Below are 24,606 nucleotides of genomic sequence, written 5' to 3'. Positions count from 1 at the left end.
GGCCTGAAGCCCCGCCCCCTCGCTGGCCCCGCCCCCAGGCGAGCACCACCTGCGCATCGTGGGGGTGGGGCTGGAGGACGACGACGTCTTCCAGTGCCAGGTGGGGGCCGGGAACGGCACCACGGGGTCCCGGCCCGCCCAGCTGCGCGTACTGGGTGAGGCCACTGGGGGCACTGGGAGGGACTGGGAGGGGACTGGGAGGGGCTGGGAAGGGATTGAGGGGCACTGGGAGGGACTGGGGGGGGGAGGGACTGGACTGGGGGGCACTGGGAGGGACTGGGAAGGACTGGGGGGGCACTGGGAGGGACTGGAAGGGACTGGGGCGGCACTGGGAGGGACTGGGAGGGGACTGGGAAGGACTGGGGGGACACTGGAAGGGAATGGAAGGGACTGGGGCGGGACTGGGAGGGGATGGTGTGGGACTGGGAGGGACTGGACTGGGGGGGCACTGGGAGGGACTGGAAGGGACTGGGGCGGCACTGGGGGACTGGGAGGGGACTGGGAGGGGGGGGGACACTGGGAGGGAATGGGAGGGGATGGTGCGGGACTGGGAGGGACTGGGAAGGACTGGGGGGGCACTGGGAGGGACTGGGAGGGGATTGGGGGGCACTGGGATGGCACTGGGAGGGGCTGGGAGGGGCTGGGGGGTTCTGGGAGGGGACTGGGGATGGTGGGGGGCACTGGGAGGGAGCTGGGAGGGACTGGGGGGTACTGGGTGGTTATTGGGAGGCACTGGGGGCTTACTGGGAGGCACTGGGGGTTACTGGGGGTTACTGGGAACACACCGGGTATTACTGGGAGGCACTGGGGGGTTACTGGGAAGCACTGCGATGCACTGGGGGGTTACTGGGAGGCACTGGAAGCGTTACTGGGAGGCACTGGGGTGTGACTGGAGGGGGTTACCGGGGAGGCACTGGGAGTTACTGGGAGGCACTGGAGGGTTGCTGGGAGTTACTGGGACCACACTGGGCATCGCTGGGAGGCACTGGGACGTTACTGGGAGGCACTGGGAGGTTACTGGGAGGCACTGGGGGGTTACTGGGAGGCACTGGGAGATTACTGGGAGGCACTGGGAGGTTACTCGGAGGCACTGGGGGGTAACTGACCGTTACTGGGGCTAACTGGGATCACGCCCCCCCCCCCCCAGTGCCCCCGGCCCCCCCCACCCTGGAGCTGCCCCCGGGGGCGGAGCTTCCGTGGCGGGAGGGGGCGGAGCTTGAGGTGCGCTGCCGGGCGGGGGGCGCGCGGCCCCCGGCCAATCTGCTGCTGGCGCTGGGTGAGAGGGGCGGGGCTTGGCGGAGGGGGCGGGGCCTGCGGGGGGGGGCGGGGCCGAGGGGGCGGGGCTTGGGGCCGAGGGGCGGGGCTTGGCGCCGAGGGGGCGGGGCTTGGAGCCGAGGGGGGGGCTTGGGGCCGAGGGGGCGGGGCTTGGGGCGAGGGGCGGGGCTTGGGGAGGGGCGGGGCGGGGGGGCTTGGCGGAGGGGGCGGGGCTGGGGAGGTTGGGGGGGTTGGGGGGCGGATTTGGGGAAGGGGGGATTTGGGGTTATTTTGGGTCTTTTTGGGAAAATTACATTTTTTGGGGGGGCGGGAGGGGGTGGGGCGGGGGTTGAGGGGATTTTGGGGGGGATTGGGGGGGTTTGGGGGGATTTTGGGGGGGATTCTGGGGGTTTGGGGGATTTAGGGGACAGTGGGATTTTGGGGTTATTTTGGGTCATTTTGGGAAAATTACATTTTTTGGGGGGGTGGGAGGGGGTGGGGCGGGGGTTGGGGGGATTTTGGGGGGGATTCGGGGTGGTTTGGGGGAGGATTGGGGGGGATTTTGGGGGGGATTCTGGGGGTTTGGGGGATTTGGGGGACAGTGGGATTTTGGGGTTGTTCGGGGTCATTTTGGGAAAATTACATTTTTTGGGGGGTGGGAGGGGGTGGGGTGGGGTTGGGAGGATTTTGGGGAGAATTTGGGGGGTTTGGGGGACTCAACTCCAATGGTCATTTTTAGAAGTGCCTCGGGGACGATTTGGGGTCATTTGGGCTGATTTTGGGGCAGTTGGGTGGTGAGTTTTTTTTGGGGGGGGGGCTGGGCCCATTTTGGGGAGATTTCGGGCGATTTTGGGGTGGTTTGGGGGTGATTTTGGGGTGAATCCGTCGCGTTCTGGATGCGCTGCGTTGGGGGAGGGATTTTGGGGTGATTTGGGGCGATTTTGGGGTGCAGGGGGGGAGCCGCTGCCCGAGGTCTCCTCCCGCGTCTTCGAGGACGACGACAACCCCAAACTGAGCTCCACCGAGGTCACCGTCCGGTGAGCACCAGTATAGACCAGTACAGACCAGTATGGACCATAATAGGCTGCTATGGCCCAGTACGGCCCAGTACGGCCCAGTATGGCCCAGTATATCCTATTTTGGCCCAAACCAGCCTAGTCTGTCCCAGTATATCCCACTGTGGACCAGTCCAGCCCAGCCCACTATACCCCAGTTTGGCCCAGTATGGCCCAGTGCAGCCCAATAGGACCTAGTAGGGCATAGTCCATCCTACTCCTTCCCAGTGCACCCCAGTATGGCCCAGTTTATTCCACTGGGGACCAGTCCAGCCTAGTCTGTCCTGGTACATCCCATTGAGGTCCAGCCCCTCCCAGTATGGCCCAGTTTGGCCCAGTATGGCCCAGCTTGGCCTAGTCGGACCTAGTAGGGCCTAGTCCCTCCCAGTTTGGCCCACTCTCTCCCACTATACCCCAGTACCTCCTGTTGTGGCCCAGTTGAACCCAGCTCATCCCAGTAGAGCCCCAGCCCCTCCCAGTATGCCCCAGTTTGGCCCAGTAGGGCCCAGTATGGCCCAGCTTGGCCTAGTCGGACCTAAGAGGGCCTAGTCCCTCCCAGTTGGGCCCAGTCCCCCACAATACCCAGCACTTCCCACTGTGGCCCAGCTGAACCCATCCCATCCCAGTAGACCCCAGCCCTTCCCAGTATGGCCCAGTATGGCCCAGTTTGGCCTAGTCGGGCCTAGTTGGACCTTGCCCAGTATGGCCCAGCTTGGCCTAGTAGGGCCTAGTTGGACCTCGCAGGACCTAGTCCCTCCCAGTTTGGACCAGTCTGCCCCACTATACCCCAATACCTCCTGCTGTGGCCCAGTAGACCCCATCCCATCCCAGTACTCCCCAGCCCCTCCCAGTATGCCCCAGTTTGGCCCAGTATGGCCCAGCTTGGCCTAGTAGAACCTAATAGGGCCTGGTCGGACCTCGTAGGGCCTAGTCCCTCCCAGTTCAGCCCAGTCTCCCCCACTATACCCCAGCACCTCCCACTGTGGCCCAGTAGACCCCATCCCATCCCAGTAGACCCCAGCCTTTCCCAGTACACCCCAGCTTGGCCCAGTATGGCCCAGCTTGGCCTAGTCGGACCTAGTAGGGCCTAGTTGGACCTAATAGGACCTAGTCCATCCCAGTTTGGACCAGTCTGCCCCACTATACCCCAGCACCTCCCGCTGTGGCCCAGTAGACCCCATTCCATCCCAGTACCCGCAGCCCGTCCCAGTCTGTCCTAGTTTGGCCCAGTTTGGCCCAGTATGGCCCAGCTTGGCCTGGTAGAACCTAGTAGGGCCTAGTCGCACTTAGTAGGGCCTAGTCCCTCCCAGTTTGGCCCAGTCCCCCCACTATACCCCAGTACCTCCCGTTGTGGCCCGGTAGACCCCATCCCATCCCAGTACCCCCCAGCCCGTCCCAGTTTGGCCCAGTTTGGCCCAGTTTGATGCCGGGCGCAGGGTGTCTCCGCAGCGGGGGGCCCACGGGCAGCGCCTCGTCTGCTCGGCCTCCAACGAGGCCGGCGGGGACCCGGCGGAGGCGGCCGTCACCGTCAGCGTGCTCTGTGAGTGCTCCCAGTGCCTCCCAGTCCCTCCCAGTACCTCCCAGTAGCCCTCCATCCCCACCATTCCCATCCCCATGAAGCCCTTGGCCGTTCCCAGTACCTCCCAGTGCCTCCCAGTACCCTTCCGCCCCGCCCACTCTCCCATTCCCATGAAGCCCTTGGCCATTCCCAATCCCTCCCAGTCCCTCCCAGTCCCTCCCAGCACACCTCCACCCTCCCAATTCCCATCCCCATGAAGCCCTCGGCCGTTCCCAGTCCCTCCCAGTGCCTCCCAGTACTCTTCCGCCCCGCCCACTCCCATTCCCATGAAGCCCTTGGCCATTTCCAATCCCTCCCAATCCCTCCCAGTACCTTCCAGTCCCTCCCAGTACCTCCCAGTAGCCCTCCATCCCCACCATTCCCATCCCCATGAAGTCCTTGGCCGTTCCCAGTACCTCCCAGTACCTTCCAGTACCCCTCCATACCCCCTATTCTCATCCCCATGAAGTCCTTGGGCCCTGCCAGTCCCTCCCAGTATGCTCCAGTCCCTCCCAGTAGCCCACCATCCCCACCATTCCCATCCCCATGAAGCCCTTGGCCGTTCCCAGTACCTCCCAGTGCCTCCCAGTACCCTTCTGCCCCCCTCCACTCCCATCCCCATGAAGCCCTCGGTCCCTCCCAGTCCCTCCCAGTCCCTCCCAGTCCCTTCCAAGTCCCTCCCAGTCCCTCCCAGTACCTCCCAGTACACCTCCACCCTCCCAATTCCCATCCCCATGAAGTCCTTGGCCGTTCCCAGTACCTCCCAGTGCCTCCCAGTACCCTTCCACCCCCCCCACTCCCATTCCCATGAAGCCCTCGGGCCCTCCCAATCCCTCCCAGTCCCTTCCAGTCCCTCCCAGTACCTCCCAGTACCCCTCCAACCCCCCCCAGTTCCCCTCCCCATGAAGCCCTCGACCTTTCCCAGTCCCTCCCAGTCCCTCCCAGTCTCCCCCCCAGTCTCCCCCCTCCCCTCCCTGGGGGGCCCTGGGGCTCTCCCAGTGCCTCCCAGTTGATCCCAGTCCCTCCCAGTACCTCCCAGTACCCCTCCACCCCCCCCCAGTTCCCCTCCCCATGAAGCCCTCGACCTTTCCCAGTCCCTCCCAGTCCCTCCCAGTCTCCCCCCCAGTCTCCCCCCTCCCCTCCCTGGGGGGCCCTGGGGCTCTCCCAGTGCCTCCCAGTTGATTCCAGTACCTCCCAGTACCTCCCAGTACCTCCCAGTACCCCTCCAACGCCCCCAGTTCCCCTCCCCATGAAGCCCTCGACCATTCCCAGTCCCCCCCAGTCCCCCCCAGCCCCTCCCTGTACAGGCTCTGGGGCTCTCCCAGTCCCTCCCAGTGCCTCCCAGTACCCCTCAACCCCCCCAATTCCCAGCCCCATGAGCTCCTCAGGCCCTCCCAGTCCCTCCCAGTCCCTCCCAGTCCCCCCCAGTTCCCCCAATCCACCCCCAACCCCCCCATCCCCTCCCTGTGGGGGCCCTGGGGCTCTCCCAGTCCCTCCCAGTCCCTCCCAGTACCCCTCCAACCCCCCCAGTTCCCCTCCCCATGAAGCCCTCGACCTTTCCCAGTCCCTCCCAGTTCCTCCCAGTCTCCCCCAGTCTCCCCCCTCCCCTTCCCCGGGTGGCCCTGGGGCTCTCCCAGTGCCTCCCAGTCCCTCCCAGTCCCTCCCAGTCCCTCCCAGTCCCTCCCAGTACCCCTCCAACCCCCCCAGTTCCCCTCCCCATGAAGCCCTCGACCTTTCCCAGTCCCTCCCAGTCCCCCCCAGTCTCCCCCCTCCCCTCCCTGTGGGGGCCCTGGGGCTCTCCCAGTGCCTCCCAGTTGATCCCAGTGCTCCCAGTTCCCCCGGAGCCGCCCACCATCGAGGGCCTGGAGTCCCCCCAGGTGCGGGCGGGGGACACGCTGCGGCTGGCCTGCGTGGCGCGGGGGGGCAACCCCCCTCCCAGTCTGCACTGGGACAAGGTGCGGGGCAACTGGGAGCACTGGGAGGGCGCTGGGGGCACTGGGACGAGCTGGGGGGGGCACTGGGATAAGTTATGGGGGCACTGGGAGTGGGCACTGGGGGCACTGGGAGGGGCGCTGGGAGCACTGGGACAAGGTACAGGGGCACTGGGAGCACTGGGAGGGGTACTGGGGGCACTGGGAGGGGAGCTGGGGGCACTGGGAGCACTGGGACAGGGTACTGGGGGCACTGGGAGGGGAGCTGGGGGCGCCGGGGGCACTGGGAGGAAGAACTGGGAGCACTGGGAGGGGGAACTGGGGGCACTGGGAGCGGGCACTGGGAGTGCTGGGAGGGGTACTGGGGGCACTGGGAGGGGAGCTGGGGGCACTGGGAGCACTGGGGTAAGTTACGGGGGCACTGGGATGGGGAACTGGGAGCACTGGGAGGGGCACTGGGGGCACTGGGAGGGGAGCTGGGGGCGCTGGGGGCACTGGGAGGAAGAACTGGGAGCACTGGGAGGGGGAACTGGGGGCACTGGGACAGGGTGCTGGGGCACTGGGAGGGGGCACTGGGAGCGCTGGGAGGGGTACTGGGGGCACTGGGAGGGGAGCTGGGGGCACTGGGAGGGGAGCTGGGGGCGCTGGGGGCACTGGGAGGAAGAACTGGGAGCACTGGGAGGGGGAACTGGGGGCACTGGGGGCACTGGGATGGGGAACTGGGAGCACTGGGACAGGGTGCTGGGGCACTGGGAGGGGGAACTGGGAGCGCTGGGAGGGGTACTGGGGGCACTGGGAGGGGAGCTGGGGCACTGGGAGCACTGGGACGGGGTACTGGGGCCACTGGGAGGGGGAACTGGGGCCACTGGGAGGGGAGCTGGGGGCACTGGGAGCACTGGGACGGGGTACTGGGGGCACTGGGAGGGGCAACTGGGGGCACTGGGAGCACTGGGATAAGTTACGGGGGCACTGGGATGGGGAACTGGGATCACTGGGACAGGGTGCTGGGGCACTGGGAGGGGGCACTGGGAGCACTGGGAGGACTGGGAGGGGGCACTGGGAGCGCTGGGAGGGGTACTGGGGGCACTGGGAGGGGGCACTGGGACACTGGGAGGAGGAACTGGGAGCACTGGGATAAGTTATGGGGGTACTGGGATCACCGGGACAGGGCACTGGGAGCACTGGGACGGGGAACTGGGGGCACTGGGAGCGGGCACTGGGAGTGCTGGGAGGGGTACTGGGGGCACTGGGAGGGGAGCTGGGGGCACTGGGAGCACTGGGGTAAGTTACGGGGGCACTGGGATGGGGAACTGGGAGCACTGGGAGGGGCACTGGGGGCACTGGGAGGGGAGCTGGGGGCGCTGGGGGCACTGGGAGGAAGAACTGGGAGCACTGGGAGGGGGAACTGGGGGCACTGGGACAGGGTGCTGGGGCACTGGGAGGGGGCACTGGGAGCGCTGGGAGGGGTACTGGGGGCACTGGGAGGGGAGCTGGGGGCACTGGGGGGAGCTGGGGGCGCTGGGGGCACTGGGAGGAAGAACTGGGAGCACTGGGAGGGGGAACTGGGGGCACTGGGGGCACTGGGATGGGGAACTGGGAGCACTGGGACAGGGTGCTGGGGCACTGGGAGGGGGAACTGGGAGCGCTGGGAGGGGTACTGGGGGCACTGGGAGGGGAGCTGGGGCACTGGGAGCACTGGGACGGGGTACTGGGGGCACTGGGAGGGGCAACTGGGGGCACTGGGAGCACTGGGATAAGTTACGGGGGCACTGGGATGGGGAACTGGGATCACTGGGACAGGGTGCTGGGGCACTGGGAGGGGGCACTGGGAGCACTGGGAGGACTGGGAGGGGGCACTGGGAGCGCTGGGAGGGGTACTGGGGGCACTGGGAGGGGGCACTGGGACACTGGGAGGAGGAACTGGGAGCACTGGGGTTATGGGGGTACTGGGATCACCGGGACAGGGCACTGGGAGCACTGGGGGGGGGAACTGGGAGTGCTGGGAGGGGGAACTGGGGGCACTGGGAGCACTGGGAGGGGGAACTGGGAGCACTGGGACAAGTTATGGGGGAACTGGGAGCACTGGGACAAGGTACAGGGGCACTGGGAGCACTGGGATGGGGAACTGGGAGCACTGGGAGGGTGCTGGGGGCACCGGGAGCACTGGGACAAGGTGTGAGGGCACTGGGAGCACTGGGGGGGGGGAACTGGGAGCACTGGGATGGGGAACTGGGAGCACTGGGACAAGGCAAGAGGGCACTGGGGGCACTGGGATGGGGAACTGGGAGCACTGGGAAGGCACTGGGAGGTCACTGGTCATACTGGGAGGTCACTGGGACCCCGTGGGTTGCTGAGCAGCCTGGGGGCTGTTATACTGGGAGCACTGGGCGCTTACTGGTCATACTGGGAAGTTACTGGGAGGGGTCACTGGTCATACTGGGAGGTCACCGGGAGGTCCTACTGGTCATACTGGTGTCCCCTGACCTAGGATGAGACCCCATGGGTGGCCGAGTGCCCTGGGGGCTGTTATACCGGGAGCACTGGGCGCTTACTGGGAGTACTGGGATGAGGCACTGGGAGCACTGGGAGGGCACTGGGAGGTCACTGGTCATACTGGGAGGTCCTACTGGTCCTACTGGTCATACTGGTGTCCCCTGACCTAGGATGGGACCCCGTGGGTGGCCGAGTGCCCTGGGGGCTGTTATACTGGGAGCACTGGGCGCTTACTGGTCATACTGGGAAGTTACTGGGAGGGGTCACTGGTCATACTGGGAGGTCACCGGGCGGTCCTACTGGTCCTACTGGTCATACTGGTGTCCCCCGCCCCCAGGACGGGACCCCGCTGGCGGCCCCGTGGCAGGCCGAGCGCCCCGCGGGGCCGTCCCAGTGGTCGCACTGGTCGGTTACTGGTGGCACTGGGCCGGAGCCCTGGGCGCACTGGGAGCACTGGGAGCACTGGGAGCTGTCCCGCAGCCGGGTGACGCTGGCGGTGGCCCCGGGGGACGACGGAGCCACCGTGCGGTGTCACAGCCACAGCCCCGCCGGGGGGGGGGGCACGGCCAGCGTCACCCTGCGGGTGGCCTGTGGGTAACTGGGGGGCACTGGGAGGCACTGGGAGGAACTGGGAGGCACTGGGAGGGACTGGGAGGGGGGCTGGGAGGGGGATGGGAGGGGGTCTGGGGGTACTGGGGGGTACTGGGAGTGCTGGGAGACCCTACTGGGAGGTACTGGGTTGTACTGGTTTGTACTGGGAGCACTGGGAGGTGGCACTGGGAGGGACTGGGAGGGACTGGGAGGGGCTGGGAGGGGGGATGGAGGGGACTGGGGGGTACTGGGAGGGGGTGGGAGGGGGTCTGGGGGTGCTGGGGTGTACTGGGAATTCTGGGAGACCCTACTGGGAGGTACTGGGTTGTACTGGTTTGTACTGGGAGCACTGGGAGGGGGCACTGGGAGGGACTGGGAGGGGGGATGGAGGGGACTGGGGGGTACTGGGAGGGGGATGGGAGGGGGCCTGGGGGTACTGGGGTGTACTGGGAGTGGTGGGAGACCCTACTGGGAGGTACTGGGTTGTACTGGTTTGTACTGGGAGCACTGGGAGGGGGCACTGGGAGGGACTGGGAGGGACTGGGAGGGGGGATGGAGGGGACTGGGGGGTACTGGGAGGGGGATGGGAGGGGGCCTGGGGGTACTGGGGAGTACTGGGAGTGCTGGGAGACCCTACTGGGAGGTACTGGGTTGTACTGGTTTGTACTGGGAGCACTGGGAGGGGGCACGGGGAGGGACTGGGAGGGGCTGGGAGGAACTGGGAGGGGGGATGGAGGGCACTGGGAGTGCTGGGAGAGCCTACTGGGAGGTACTGGGTTGTACTGGGTTGTACTGGGAGCACTGGGAAGGGGCACTGGGAGGGACTGGGAGGGGCCGGGAGGGGGCTGGGGACACTGGGGTGCACTGGGAGGGGACTGGGACGGGGCTGGGAGCACTGGGAGTGCCGGGAGACCTTACTGGGAGCTACTGGGGGTACTGGGAGCTGAGAGTAGGAGCTGTGGGCTATACTGGGAGCTACTGGGCATACTGGGATTCCACTCTGGGAGCCACTGGGGTTACTGGGAGCTGAGATTGGGAGATGTGGGCCATACTGGGAGGCACTGGGCATACTGGGATTGCACCCTGGGGTTACTGGGAGGCGATAGTGGGAGCTGTGGGCCGTACTGGGAGCTACTGGGCATACTGGGATTCCACCCTGGGGTTACTGGGAGGCCAGAGAGGGAGCTCTGGGCTGTACTGGGAGGCACTGGGCATACTGGGATTCCACCCTGGGGTTACTGGGAGGCTATATTGGGAGCTGTGGGCCATACTGGGAGGCACTGGGCATAGTGGGATTCCACCTTTTGAGTTACTGGGGTTACTGGGAGCCGAGAATGGGAGCTCTAGGCTATACTGGGAGCTACTGGGCATACTGGGATTCCACCCTGGGGTTACTGGGGTTACTGGGAGGCTATGTTGGGAGCTCTAGGCTATACTGGGAGCTACTGGGCATACTGGGATTGCACCCTGGGGTTACTGGGAGGCTATATTGGGATCTGTTGGCCATACTGGGAGGCACTGGGCATACTGGGATTGCACCCTGGGGTTACTGGGAGGCTATGTTGGGAGCTCTAGGCTATACTGGGAGCTACTGGGCATACTGGGATTGCACCCTGGGGTTACTGGGAGGCTATATTGGGATCTGTGGGCCATACTGGGAGACACTGGGCATACTGGGATTCCACCCTGGGGTTACTGGGGTTACTGGGAGCTGAGAATGGGAGCTCTAGGCCATACTGGGAGGCACTGGGCATACTGGGATTGCACCCTGGGGTTACTGGGAGGCTATATTGGGAGCTGTGGGCCATACTGGGAGGCACTGGGCATACTGGGATTCCACCTTTTGAGTTACTGGGGTTACTGGGAGCCGAGAATGGGAGCTCTAGGCTATACTGGGAGCTACTGGGCATACTGGGATTGCACCCTGGGGTTACTGGGAGGCTCTATTGGGATCTGTGGGCCATACTGGGAGGCACTGGGCATACTGGGATTCCACCCTGGGGTTACTGGGGTTACTGGTAGCTGAGAATGGGAGCTCTAGGCCATACTGGGAGGCACTGGGCATACTGGGGTTGCAGGGGTTACTAGGCTATATTGGGATCTGTGGGCCATACTGGGAGGCACTGGGCATACTGGGATTCCACTCTGGGGCTACTGGGGTTACTGGGAGGCTATGTTGGGAGCTCTAGGCTATACTGGGAGCTACTGGGCATACTGGGATTGCACCCTGGGGTTACTGGGAGGCTATATTGGGATCTGTGGGCCATACTGGGAGACACTGGGCATACTGGGATTCCACCCTGGGGCTCCTGGGGTTACTGGGAGCTGAGAATGGGAGCTCTAGGCTGTACTGGGAGGCACTGGGCATACTGGGATTGCACCCTGGGGCTTGGGGTTACTGGGAGGCTATATTGGGAGCTGTGGGCCATACTGGGAGGCACTGGGCATACTGGGATTCCACCTTTTGAGTTACTGGGGTTACTGGGAGCCGAGAATGGGAGCTCTAGGCTATACTGGGAGCTACTGGGCATACTGGGATTGCACCCTGGGGCTCCTGGGGTTACTGGGAGGCTCTATTGGGATCTGTGGGCCATACTGGGAGGCACTGGGCATACTGGGATTCCACCCTTCGAGTTACTGGGGTTACTGGGAGGCTATGTTGGGAGCTCTAGGCTATACTGGGAGCTACTGGGCATACTGGGATTGCACCCTGGGGTTACTGGGAGGCTATATTGGGATCTGTGGGCCATACTGGGAGACACTGGGCATACTGGGATTCCACCCTGGGGTTACTGGGGTTACTGGGAGCTGAGAATGGGAGCTCTAGGCCATACTGGGAGGCACTGGGCATACTGGGATTGCACCCTGGGGCTCCTGGGGTTACTGGGAGGCTATATTGGGAGCTGTGGGCCATACTGGGAGGCTACTGGGCATACTGGGATTCCACCTTTTGAGTTACTGGGGTTACTGGGAGCCTAGAATGGGAGCTCTAGGCTATACTGGGAGCTACTGGGCATACTGGGATTGCACCCTGGGGTTACTGGGAGGCTATATGGGAGCTGTGGGCCATACTGGGAGCTACTGGGCATACTGGGATTGCACCCTGGGGTTACTGGGAGGCTATATTGGGATCTGTGGGCCATACTGGGAGGCAGTGGGCATACTGGGATTCCACCCTGGGAGTTACTGGGGTTACTGGGAGCTGAGAATGGGAGCTCTAGGCTATACTGGGAGGCACTGGGCATACTGGGATTGCACCCTGGGGTTACTGAGAGGCTATATTGGGAGCTGTGGGCCATACTGGGAGGCACTGGGCATACTGGGATTCCACCTTTTGAGTTACTGGGGTTACTGGGAGCCGAGAATGGGAGCTCTAGGCTATACTGGGAGCTACTGGGCATATTGGGAGCCCACCCTGGGGTTACTGGGAGGCTAGAGAGGGAGCTCTGGGCTGTACTGGGGGCTACTGGGCATACTGGGATTCCACCCTGGGGTTACTGGGAGGCTATAATGGGAGCTGTGAGTCATACTGAGAGGCACTGGGCATACTGGGATTCCACCTGGGAGCTCCTAGGGTTACTGGGAGGCCTATAGTGGTAGCTCTGGGCTATACTGGGAGGCACTGGGCATACTGGGATTCCACCCTTTGAGTTACTGGGGTTACTGGGAGCTGAGAATGGGAGCTCTAGGCCATACTGGGAGGCACTGGGCATACTGGGATTCCACCCTGGGGTTACTGGGAGGCTATATTGGGATCTGTGGGCCATACTGGGAGGCACTGGGCATACTGGGATTCCACCCTTTGAGTTACTGGGGTTACTGGGAGGCTATGTTGGGAGCTCTAGGCTATACTGGGAGCTACTGGGCATACTGGGATTGCACCCTGGGGTTACTGGGAGGCTATATTGGGAGCTGTGGGCCATACTGGGAGGCACTGGGCATACTGGGATTCCACCTTTCGAGTTACTGGGGTTACTGGGAGCCGAGAATGGGAGCTCTAGGCTATACTGGGAGCTACTGGGCATACTGGGAGCCCACCTGGGAGCTGGGGTTACTGGGAGGCCAGAGAGGGAGCTCTGGGCTATACTGGGAGCTACTGGGGATACTGGGATTCCCCTCTGGGAGCTCCTTGGGTTACTGGGAGGCTATATTGGGAGCTGTGGGCCATATTGGGAGGCACTGGGCATACTGGGATTCTACCTGGGAGCTTCTGGGATTACTGGGAGCCCAGAATGGGAGCTCTGGGCTATACTGGGAGCTACTGGGCATGCTGGGATTCACTCTGGGAGCTACTGGGGTTACTGGTAGCTGAGATTGGGAGCTGTGGGCCATACTGGGAGGCACTGGGCATACTGGGATTCCACCTTTTGAGTTACTGGGGTTACTGGGAGCCGAGAATGGGAGCTCTAGGCTATACTGGGAGGCACTGGGCATACTGGGATTGCCCACCCTGGGGTTACTGGGAGGCTCTATTGGGATCTGTGGGCCATACTGGGAGGCACTGGGCATACTGGGATTCCCCTCTGGGACCCTGGGGTTACTGGGAGGCTATATTGGGAGCTGTGGGCCATACTGGGAGGCACTGGGCGTACTGGGATTCCACCTGGGAGCTTCTGGGATTACTGGGAGCCCAGAATGGGAGCTCTAGGCTATACTGGGAGCTACTGGGGATACTGGGATTCCACTCTGGGAGCTACTGGGGTTACTGGGAGCTGAGATTGGGAGCTGTGGGCCATACTGGGAGGCACTGGGCATACTGGGATTCCACCTTTTGAGTTACTGGGGTTACTGGGAGGCTATATTGGGAGCTCTAGGCTATACTGGGAGCTACTGGGCATACTGGGATTCCACCCTGGGGTTACTGGGGTTACTGGGAGCCGAGAATGGGAGCTCTAGGCCATACTGGGAGGCACTGGGCATACTGGGAGCCCACCCTGGGGTTACTGGGAGGCTATATGGGAGCTGTGGGCCATACTGGGAGGCACTGGGCATACTGGGAGCCCCCCCGCAGACCCCCCCGCGGAGGTGACGATCTCGGGGGGCTCCACGGTGGCCGAGAACGGGACCCTGGCCCTGTCGTGCACCAGTGCTCCCAGTAACCCCCCCAGTGACCCTGCGCTGGTGGCTGGGGGGCCGCGAGCTGGAGCCCACCGAGACCGCCCGCACCCAGGTGGGACCGGGGGGGGGGGGGGGGGGGCAAAATGTCCCCAAAACGTCCCCAAAACGTCCCCAAAATGTCCCCAAAACGTCCCCAAAAGGTCCCCAAGGTCCCCAAAAGGTCCCCGGGGGTCTTTGGGGGGGTCTTTGGGGGGGTCTGGGGGGGGGGGGGTTTTGGGGTCCCTGGGGGGCTTTTGGGGACACGCTGGGGGGGCCCCAAGTCCCTGGGGGGGGTCTTGGGGTGTCCCCTGGGGGGGGTCCCCAATGTCCCTGGGTGTCCCCAAGGTCCCTTGGGTGTCCCTTGGGGGGGGGCTTTGGGGTCTCGGGGAGGTTCTTTGGGGTCCCCAAGGTCCCATGGGGGGGGGTCTTTGGGGTCCTGGGGGGGTCTTTGGGGTCCCCGATGTCCCTGAGGGTCCCCAACGTCCCCTGGGGGGGGGGTCTTTGGGGTCCTGGGGGGGTCTTTGGGGTCCCCAATGTCCCCTGGGGGTGTCCCTGGGGTGTCCCTTGGGGGGGGTCTTTGGGGTCCCCAATGTCCCCTTGGTGTCCCCTGGGTGCCCCCCGGGGGGCTTTTTGGGGTCCCCTTGGGGTCCCTGAGGTGTCCCTTTTTTGGGGGGGGGGTCTTTGGGGTCCCCTTGGGGTGTCCCCGTGTCCCCGGGGTGACCCCCCCCCCGGTGTCCCCAGGCGGCGGGGGGGGGGCACGGTGACGGTGACCAACGTGACCCTGGTGGGGCGCCGGGGGGACCACGGGCGCTCGCTGCGCTGCGAGGCGCTGAGCCCGGGGCTGGGCACCCGCACGGCCGCCGTGCTGCTGGCCGTCACCCGTGGGTGCTGGGGGGGGGCGGGAGGCACTGGGGGGCGCTGGGGGGGACTGGGGGGGATTGGCGGGGACTGGGAGGGACTGGGAGGGACTGGGAGGGGATTGGGGGGGACTGGAGAGACTGGGAGGGACTGGGAGGGGATTGGGAGAGGATTGGGGGGGACTGGGAGGGACTGGGAGGGGATTGGGGGGGGACTGGGAGGGACTGGAGGGGATTGGGGGGAGATTGGGGGCGCTGGGAGGAACTGGGAGGCACTGGGAGAGGATTGGGGGGGACTGGGAGGGACTGGAGGGGATTGGGGGGGACTGGGAGGGACTGGAGGGGATTGGGGGGAGATTGGGGGGCGCTGGGAGGAACTGGGAGGCACTAACTGGGGGGGACTGGGGGCACTGGGGAGGGGATTGGGGGGGACTGGGAGGGCACTGGAGGGGATTGGGGGAGATTGAAGGGCGCTGGGAGGAACTGGGAGGCACTGGGGAGAGGATTGGGGGGGGACTGGGAGGGACTGGGAGGGGATTGGCAGGGACTGGGAGGGACTGGAGGGGATTGGGGGGAGCTGGGGGGCGACTGGGGGAGGGAGGCACTGGGAGGGGGACTTGGGAGGGAGATTGGGGGGCGACTGGGGAGGGACTGGGAGGTACTGGGAGGGGATTGGGGGGCGACTGGGAGGGACTGGGAGGGGATTCGGGGGAGATTGGGGGGCACTGGGAGGGACTGGGAGGGGATTGGGGGGCACTGGGGGGCACTGGGAGGGGATTGGGGGGAGATTGGGGGCACTGGGAGGGGATTGGGGGGCGCTGGGAGGGGTTGGGGGTGCACTGGAAGGGACTGGGAGGTGATTGGGGGGGACTGGGGGGCGCTGGGAGGAACTGGGAGGGGATTGGGGGGACTGGGGGGGGACTGGGGAGAGGATTGGGGGAGACTGGGGGGCGGATTGGGAGGGGACTGGGGGGGCACTGGGAGGGGACTGGGAGGGGATTGAGGGACTGGGGGACACTGGGGAGGGACTGGGGAGGCACTGGGGAGGGGATTTGGGGGGAGATTGGGGGGCACTGGGAGGGGACTGGGGGCACTGGGAGGGACTGGGAAGGGACTGGGGGCACTGGGAGGGACTGGGAGGGCACTGGGGTAAGGACTGGGGGGCACTGGCTGTGGGTCACTGGGAGGCACTGGGAGGGGACTGGGCCTTACTGGGGGGGGGGGGTAGCACTGGGAGGGGCGGTGTGGGGGGGCCTGTGGGAGGGGCCTGTCTGTGGGCGGGGCCTGTCTGGGGGGCTGGGGCCTGTCTGTGGGCGGGGCCTGTCTGGGGGCACTGGGCCTGTCTGGGGGCGGGGCCTGTCTGTGGGCAGGGCACTGTCTGGAGAGGGATTCGGGGCCTGTCTGTGGGCGGGGCCTGTCTGTGGGCGGGGCCTGTCTGTGGGGCGGGGCCTGTCTGTGGGCGGGGCACTGTCTGGAGGGGACTGGGAGGCATGTCTGGGGGCGGGGCCTGTCTGTGGGGCGGGGCCTGGCTGTGGGTCACTGGGAGGCCTGTCTGTGGAGCGGGGCCCGTCTGGGGGCGGGAGCTTACTGGGGGCGGGGCACTGTCGGTGGGGCGGGGCCTGTCTGTGGGCGGGGCCCGGATGTGGGCGGGGCCTGTCTGTGGGCGTGTCCCCCGTGGGCGTGTCCCGACGCGGCCCCGCCCCCAGACCCGCCGCAGGAGGTGTGGCTCGAGGCCCCGCCCCCCAACGCCACCTTCCGGGCCGGGGCCCGCCTGCGGCTGCTGTGCCACGCCCGGGGAGGGCACCCCAGCCCCCGCCTCACCTGGCTCAAGGTGGGCGCCGGGACCCCCCCGCTCGGGACCCCCCCTTGGGACCACCCCCCGGGACCACCCCTACTGGGAACCCCCCATTGGGACCCCCCTCATTGGGTGCCTCCCCCCATTGGGACCCCCTGTATTGGGACCCCCACTGGGAACCCCCATTGGGTGCCCCCATTGGGACCCCCCACTGGGAACCCCCTTATTGGGACCCCATTGGGACCCCCCCCTTGGGGACCCCCATTGAGACCCCCTCATTGGGTGCCTCTCCCCCATTGGGACCCCCTGTATTGGGACCCCCACTGGGACATTAAGACCCCCCGTATTGGGAACCCCCGTAATGGGACCCCCCATTGGGACCCCCATTGGGACCCCCACCCATTGGGTGCCCCCCCAACCCCCCATTAAGACCCCCATTGGGACCCCCCCGTATTGGGACCCCCCCCTTGGGACCCCCCACTGGGACCCCTCCACTGCCCCCCCCCCATTAGGGACCCCCCTTGGGACCCCCCACTGCCCCCCCCATTAGGGACCCCCCCATTGGGCCCCCCCCCCACTGGGACCCCCCCACTGCCCCCCCCCCTTAGGACCCCCCCTTGGGACCCCACACCCCCTGAACCAGACACTGGGACCCCCCCACCCCAAAAAGGACCCCGACATTGGGACCCCTAAATATTGCCCCCCCAAACCCCAAACTTTGGGAGCCCCCCAAATTTTCCCCCCCCCCCAAAATTTGGGCCCCCCCCAACCCCAAACTTTGCCCCCCGACCCCCAAATTTTCCCCCCCCGACCCCAAACTTTGGGGGGGGCCCCACCCAAACTTTGTGGCCCCCACCCCCAAACTTTCACCCCCCCAGACCCCAAAATGTGACCCCCCCGACCCCAACTTTACCCCCCCTCCCAAAATTTGCCCCCCCCCCGACCCCAAATTCCCCCCCCGACCCCAAACTCTGGGGACTGCACCCACACCAAATTGTGGCCCCCACCCCCAAATTTCCCCCCCAGACCCCAAACTTTGCCCCCCCGACCCCAAACTTTGCCCCCCCCCCGACCCCAAATTTCCCCCCCCGACCCCAAACTTTGTCCCCCCAACCCCAAACTTTGCCCCCCCCCGACCCCAAAGTTCCCCCCTGACCCCAAACTTTTGGGGGACCCCCCCAAATGTGGCCCCCCCCCCCCCCAGGGAGGGCCGCCCGCTGCCAGACCCCCCCGCAGGCGGCGCCCCCGGGGGGGGGGCCCGGTGGTGTCCCGCGAGCTGCGCCTGACGCTGGCGCCCAGCGACAACGGGGCCGAGCTGCGCTGCGCGCCGCGGGGGCGGGGGGCGGGCACGCGGCTCCGCGTGCTCTGTGAGTGGGGGCGGGGTTAGGGGTTATGGGGGCGGGGGGTTATGGGGTTAGGGGGTTATGGGGTTGTGGGGTCAGGGGTTATGGGGTCAGGGGTTATGGGGTTATGGGGTCAGGGGGTTATGGGGTTAGGGGTTATGGGGTTATGGGGTCAGGGATTATGGGGTTATGGGGTTATGGGGTCAGGGGGTTATGGGGTTATGGGGTTATGGGGTCAGGGGTTATGGGGTTATGGGGTCAGGGGTTATAGGGTCGGGGTTATGGGGTCAGGGGTTATGGGGTCAGGGGTTATGGGGTTATGGGGTCAGGGGTTATGGGGTCAGGGGGTTATGGGGTCATGGGGTTATGGGGTCGGGGGTTATGGGGGCAGGGAGTTATGGGGTCGGGGTTATGGGGGTCAGGGGTTATGGGGGCAGGGGTGGGGTTATGGGGTCAGGGGTTATGGGGTCAGGGAGTTATGGGGTTATGGGGTTATGGGGTCAGGGTTATGGGGTTAGGGGTTATGGGGTTAGGGGGTTATGGGGTCTGGGGGTTGTGGGGTTATGGGGTTAGGGGGTCAGGGGTTATGGGGTTAGGGGTTATGGGGGGCGGGCACGCGGCTCCACGTGCTCTGTGAGTGGGGCGGGGTTATGGGGTCATAGGGTTATAGGGTCAGGGGGTTATGGGGTCAGGGGTTATGGGGTTATGGGGTCAGGGGGTTATAGGGTCAGGGGGTTATGGGGTTATGGGGTTATGGGGGGCGGGGGGCAGGCACGTGGCTCACGTGTGCTCTGTGAGTGGGGGCGGGGCTGTGGGGTCGGGGGTTGTGGGGTTATAGGGTTGTGGGGTTATAGGGTCAGGGGTTATGGGGTCAGGGGTTAGGGGGTTGTGGGATTGTGGGGTTATGGGGTCAGGGGGTTATGGGGTTATGGGGGGGCGGGGGGGGCGGGCACGCGGCTCCATGTGCTCTGTGAGTGGGGGCGGGGTTATGGGGTCGGGGGGTTAGGGGGTTATAGGGTTATGGGGTTATGGGGTTGTGGGGTTATGGGGTTATAGGGTCAGGGGGTTATGGGGTCAGGGGTTATGTGGTTATGGGGGGGGGGGGGGGTGGGCACGCGGCTCCACATGCTCTGTGAGTGGGGGCGGGGTTATGGGGTCAGGGGGTTGTGGGGCTACGGGTTTATGGGGTAAGGGGTTATGGGGTTAGGGGGTTATGGGGGTTGGGGGGTTATGGGGTCAGGGGTCAGGACTTATAGGGTCAGGAGTTATAGGGTCAGGGGGTTATGGGGTTAGGGGGTTATGGGGGGGCGGGGGGGCGGCCACGCGCCTCCGGGTGCTCTGTGAGTGAGGGCGGGGCTATGGGGTTATAGGGTTATAGGGTCAGGCGGGTTATGGGGTCAGGGGTTATGGGGTTAGGGGGTTATGGGGTTATGGGGTCAGGGGGTTATGGGGTAATAGGGTTGTGGGGTTATGGGGGCCGGGGGTATGGGGTTTGGGGTTATGGCATTAGGGCATTTTGGGGTTATGGGGTTATTGGGTCAGGGGTATGGGGTCAGGGGTTACGGGGGGTTATGGGGTTATGGGGTTAGGGGTTTAGGGGGTTATGGGGTCAGGGGTTATGGGGTCGGGGGAGGGGGGTCTGGGGGCAGCCACCTGGCTGAGAGTGCGCTGTGAGCTGGGGGGTTATGGGGTTGGGGGATATGGGGTTATGGGTTTGTGGGGTCAGGGGGTCGGGGGTTATGGGGTTATAGGGTCAGGGGGTTATGGGATCAGGGGGGTTGTGGGGGGTGGGCTGGTTGTGGGGGTGGAGGGGGTTATGGGGCCGGGGGGGTGTGGGGCGGTTGTCGGGGGGTTGGGGGGTGGCTGGGGGAGGGATATGGGGTGGTTATGGGGCAATGGTGGCTATGGGGTGGTTATGGGGGTGATGGTGGCTATGGGGTGGTTTTGGGGTGGTGGTGGTTATGGGGTGGTGGTGGTTGTGGGGGGCTATGGGGTGGTTGTGGGGTGATTATGGGTTGAGGGTGGTTATGGGGTGGCTGTGGGGTGGTTATGGGGTGGTTGTGGGGTGAGGGTGGTTATGGGTTGGCTATGGGGTGTTTGTGGGGTGGTGGTTGTTGTGGGGGGCTATGGGGTGGTTATGGGGTAGTGGGTGGCTATGGGGTGGTTATGGGGTGGTGGTGGTTGTGGGGGGCTGTGGGGTGGTCATGGGGTAGTTATGGGGTGGTTTGTGGGGTGGTGGTGGGGTGGTGGTGGCTGTGGGGGGCTGTGGGTTGGCTGTGGGGTGTTTGTGGGGTGGTGGTTGTTGTGGGGGGGCTGTGGGGTGGTTATGGGGTAGTGGTGGTTATGGGGTGGTTATGGGGTGGTGGTGGTTATGGGGTGGTTATGGGGTGGTGGTGGCTGTGGGGGGCTGTGGGGTGGCTATGGGGTGGCTATGGGGTGGTTATGGGGTGGTGGTGGCTGTGGGGTGGTTATGGGGTGGTTATGGGGTGGTGGTGGCTGTGGGGGGCTGTGGGGTGGCTATGGGGTGGCTATGGGGTGGTTATGGGGTGGTGGTGGCTGTGGGGTGGTTATGGGGTGGTTATCGGGTGGCTATGGGGTGGCTGCAGGGTGGCGGTGGCCGCAGGGCGCGGGGGTGACGGCGGTGGCGGTGCCGCAGTCCCCCCCCTGGCCGTGTGGGTGGCGGCGGCGCCCCCCGAGCCGCGCCCGGGGCAGCTCCAGCTCCTCACCTGCCGGGCCGGCAGCGCCCACCCCGCCCCCCGCCTGCGCTGGCTGCGCCGCGGCCACGTGTGCGTCACCGGCACCCCCTGTCCCCTGTCCCCCGTCCCCGTGTCCCCAAATGTCCCCTGTCCCCGTGTCCTGTGTCCCCGTGTCCCCGTGTCCCCATATCCCAATGTCCCTGTGTTCCCAATGTCCCCTGTCCCTGTGTGCTGTGTCCCCATGTCCCCATGTCCCCATATCCCAATGTCCCCAAATGTCCCCTGTCCCCATGTCCTGTGTCCCCATGTCCCCATATCCCAGTACCCAATGTCCCAATGTCCCCAACGTCCCCAATGTCCCCAATGTCCCCAATGTCCCCCCATATCCTCAATGTCCCCAATGTCCCCATGTCCCCAACATCCCCATTGTCCCCGGTGTCCCCGCTGTCCCCAATGTCCCAGATGTCCCCAACATCCCCGATGTCCCCAATGTCCCCAATGTCCCCCCATATCCTCAATGTCCCCATTGTCCCCAATGTCCCCAACATGCCCAATGTCCCCACTGTCCCCACTGTCCCCCTATGCCCTCGATGTCCCCAATGTCCCCACTGTCCCCGATGTCCCCAACATCCCCGATGTCCCCAATGTCCCCATGTCCCCAACATCCCCATTGTCCCCAATGTCCCCATTATCCCCATGTCCCCACTGTCCCCCCATATCCTCAATGTCCCCAATGTCCCCAACATCCCCAACATCCCCAATGTCCCCAATGTCCCCACTGTCCCCCCATATCCCAATGTCCCCAAATGTCCCCTGTCCCCATGTCCTGTGTCCCCATGTCCCCATATCCCAGTACCCAATGTCCCAATGTCCCCAACATCCCCAACATCCCCGATGTCCCCAATGTCCCCACTGTCCCCCCATATCCTCAATGTCTCCAATGTCCCCAATGTCCCCAGTGTCCCCAACATGCCCAATGTCTCCAAAGTCCCCATGTCCCCAATGTCCCCAATGTCCCCAGTGTCCCCATGTCCCCAACATGCCCAATGTCCCCAATGTCCCCAATGTCCCCACTGTCCCCGATGTCCCCAACGTCCCCGATGTCCCCAATGTCCCCAATGTCCCCAGTGTCCCCAACATGCCCAATGTCTCCAATGTCCCCATGTCCCCGATGTCCCCAATGTGCCCAGTGTCCCCATGTCCCCAACATGCCCAATGTCCCCAATGTCCCCAATGTCCCCACTGTCCCCGATGTCCCCAACGTCCCCGATGTCCCCAATGTCCCCGCTGTCCCCGATGTCCCCAACGTCCCCGATGTCCCCAATGTCCCCACTGTCCCCGATGTCCCCAACGTCCCCGATGTCCCCAATGTCCTCGCTGTCCCCCCATATCCTCAATGTCCCCGCTGTCCCCAACGCGCCCCCGCTGTCCCCCCGTGTCCCCAGGGTGCCGGGCGAGCCGCTGCCGCTGTCCCCGGGGGCCTTCGGGGGGGGTGACGGCGGGGGTCGCGGCTGCGGCTGCGGGTGGCGCTGGGGGACCAGGGCGAGCGCATCACCTGCGAGGCCACCAGCCCCCCCCTGGGGGTGGCCGTCAGCGCCTCGCACCTGCTGCGCCTGCGGCGTGAGTGGGACTGGGGGGCACTGGGAGGACTGGGAGGGGGCTGGGAGGGGCTGGGAGGGGCTGGGAGGGGACTGGGATATACTGGGAGGGACTGGGAGGGGGTGGAGGGCACTGGGGGTTACTGGGAGGCACTGGGAGGGCCCTGGAGGTTACTGGGAGGCACTGGGAGGGCACTAGGGGTTACTGGGAGGCCCCTGGGTCTTACTGGGAGGGCCCCGGAGGTTACTGGGAGGCCCCTGGAGGTTACTGGGTGGGCCCTGAGGGTTACTGGGAGGCACTGGAAGAGCCCTGGGGATTACTGGGAGGGTACTGAGTGTTACTGGGAGGCACTGGGGGTTACTGGGAGGCACTGGAAGAGCCCTGGGGCTTACTGGGAGGCCCCTGGGTGTTACTGGGCAGGCCCTGGGGCTTACTGGGAGGGCCCTGGTGGTTACTGGGAGGGCCCCAGGGGTTACTGGGAGGCCCCTGGAGGTTACTGGGAGGGCCCTGAGGGTTGCTGGGAGGCACTGGAAGAGCCCTGGGGATTACTGGGAGGCCCCTGGAGGTTACTGGGAGGGCCATGGGGGTTACTAGGAGGACACTGAGTGTTACTGGGAGGCACTGGGGGTTACTGGGAGGCCCTGGGGCTTACTGGGAGGGCCCCAGAGGTTACTGGGAGGCACTGGGAGGGCACTGGGTATTACTGGGAGCACACCAGGTGTTACTGCGAGGCACTGGAAGAGCCCCGGGGCTTACTGGGAGGCCCCTGGAGGTTACTGGGAGAGCTGTAGGGGTTACTGGGAGGGCACTGAGTGTTACTGGGAGGCACTGGGGGTTACTGGGAGGGCACTGGGGGTTACTGGGAGGGCACTGGGGGTTACTGGGAGGCACTGGAAGAGCCCTGGGACTTACTGGGAGGCCCCCTGGGTGTTACCGGGCAGGCCCTGGGGCTTACTGGAGGGGCCCTGGAGGTTACTGGGAGGGCCCTGGTACTTACTGGGAGCACTGGGCCCCCCCCCAGATGCACCCCAGTTCACGGAGGGGGCGGGGGCGGAGGTGGTGGCGCTGGAGCACGGGGGGGCCCGGCTGCCCCTCACCGTCCTCGCCCACCCCCCCGTGGACGCCTGCGCCTGGAGCCTGGACGGGCGGCCCCTGCGGCCTGGTGAGCGGCACTGGGAGCACTGGGAGGCACTGGAGGGGGCGCGGGGGCTCTGGGGGGGCACTGGGAGGGGGACGTGGGGCTACTGGGAGCACCGGGAGGCATTGGGAGGGGGGTACGGGGGTACTGGGGGGCACTGGGAGGCACTAGGAGGGGAGTACGGGGGCACTGGGAGGCACTGGGAGGGGGATATGGGGACACTGGGAGCACTGGGAGGCACTGGGAGGGGAGTACGGGGGCACTGGGAGGCACTGGGAGGGGGGGATGTGGGGGTACTGGGAGCACTGGGGGGCACTGGGAGGGGGGGTACGGGGTTACTGGAAGCACTGGGAGGGAATGGGAGGGGGTACTGGAAGCACTGGGAGGGAATGGGAGGGGGATATGAGGTTACAGGGGAGCACTGGGAGGCACTGGGAGGGGGTACTGGGGTACTGGGAGGCACTGGGAGGGGGATATGGGGACACTGGGAGCACTGGGAGGCACTGGGAGGGGAGTACAGGGGCACTGGGGGGCACTGGGAGGGGGCTGTGCGGTTACTGGGAGGCACTGGAAGGGGATGGGGGTGGGATGGGAGGAGCTGGGAGACACTGGGAGAGGATGTGGGGTTACTGGGAGCACTGGGGCGCACTGGAAGGGGGATACGGGGTTACTGGGAGGTACTGGGAGGGGAATGTGGGGTTACTGGGAGCACTGGGAAGGGGCCGTGCGGCCACTGGGGGCTGCCGGCAGGTTTGGGGTCACCGGGAGGAGGGGGGGCAGCAGGCCCCGCCCCCTCTCTGACCCCACGCCCCCTTCCTCTGACCCCGCCCCCTCTCTGACCCCGCCCCCTCTCTGACCCCGCCCCTCTCTGACCCCGCCCCCTCTCTGACCCCCGCCCCCTCTCTGACCCCGCCCCTCTCTGACCCCGCCCCCTCTCTGACCCCGCCCCCCTCTCTGACCCCGCCCCCCCTCCCTTGGCCCCCCCCTCCCTTGGCCCCGCCCCCAGAGGGGTCCCCCGGCACCGGCTGCTGGAGGGGGGGCCCTGGAGATCGCCAACGTGTCGCGGGGGACGCGGGCACCTACGGGGTGCGGTGCCACAACGCCGAGGGCTCGGCCAGCGCCAGCCTGCGCCTGCTGGTGCACTGTGAGCACCCCCCAGCCCACCCTATAGGGCCCCATCCTAACCTATAGGGCCCCTT

At 65.6% G+C, this 24,606-nt stretch overlaps 1 protein-coding gene across 1 annotated transcript in view; it reads left to right on the top strand.

The window, feature by feature from the left end:
• Positions 1-24,606, top strand: part of NPHS1 (NPHS1 adhesion molecule, nephrin) — a 41,404-nt gene that overhangs the window by 4,055 nt on the left and 12,743 nt on the right. The window contains 16 exon segments of the mRNA XM_066987008.1: positions 39-155; positions 1,148-1,276; positions 2,207-2,291; positions 3,746-3,849; positions 5,701-5,822; positions 8,629-8,881; positions 13,894-13,982; positions 13,984-14,047; positions 14,714-14,860; positions 16,543-16,667; positions 17,836-17,998; positions 20,631-20,760; positions 22,116-22,164; positions 22,167-22,290; positions 23,291-23,431; positions 24,414-24,551. Of these exon segments, the coding sequence (XP_066843109.1) occupies positions 39-155; positions 1,148-1,276; positions 2,207-2,291; positions 3,746-3,849; positions 5,701-5,822; positions 8,629-8,881; positions 13,894-13,982; positions 13,984-14,047; positions 14,714-14,860; positions 16,543-16,667; positions 17,836-17,998; positions 20,631-20,760; positions 22,116-22,164; positions 22,167-22,290; positions 23,291-23,431; positions 24,414-24,551 (1,980 nt within the window).

Source organism: Anser cygnoides, chromosome 37 (genome assembly GCF_040182565.1).
Source record: "Anser cygnoides isolate HZ-2024a breed goose chromosome 37, Taihu_goose_T2T_genome, whole genome shotgun sequence".
In the NCBI taxonomy this organism is placed as follows: Eukaryota; Metazoa; Chordata; class Aves; order Anseriformes; family Anatidae; genus Anser; species Anser cygnoides.
The sequence above is the reverse complement of the archived record's forward strand: the minus strand, read 5'-3'. Positions and strand labels throughout refer to the sequence as shown.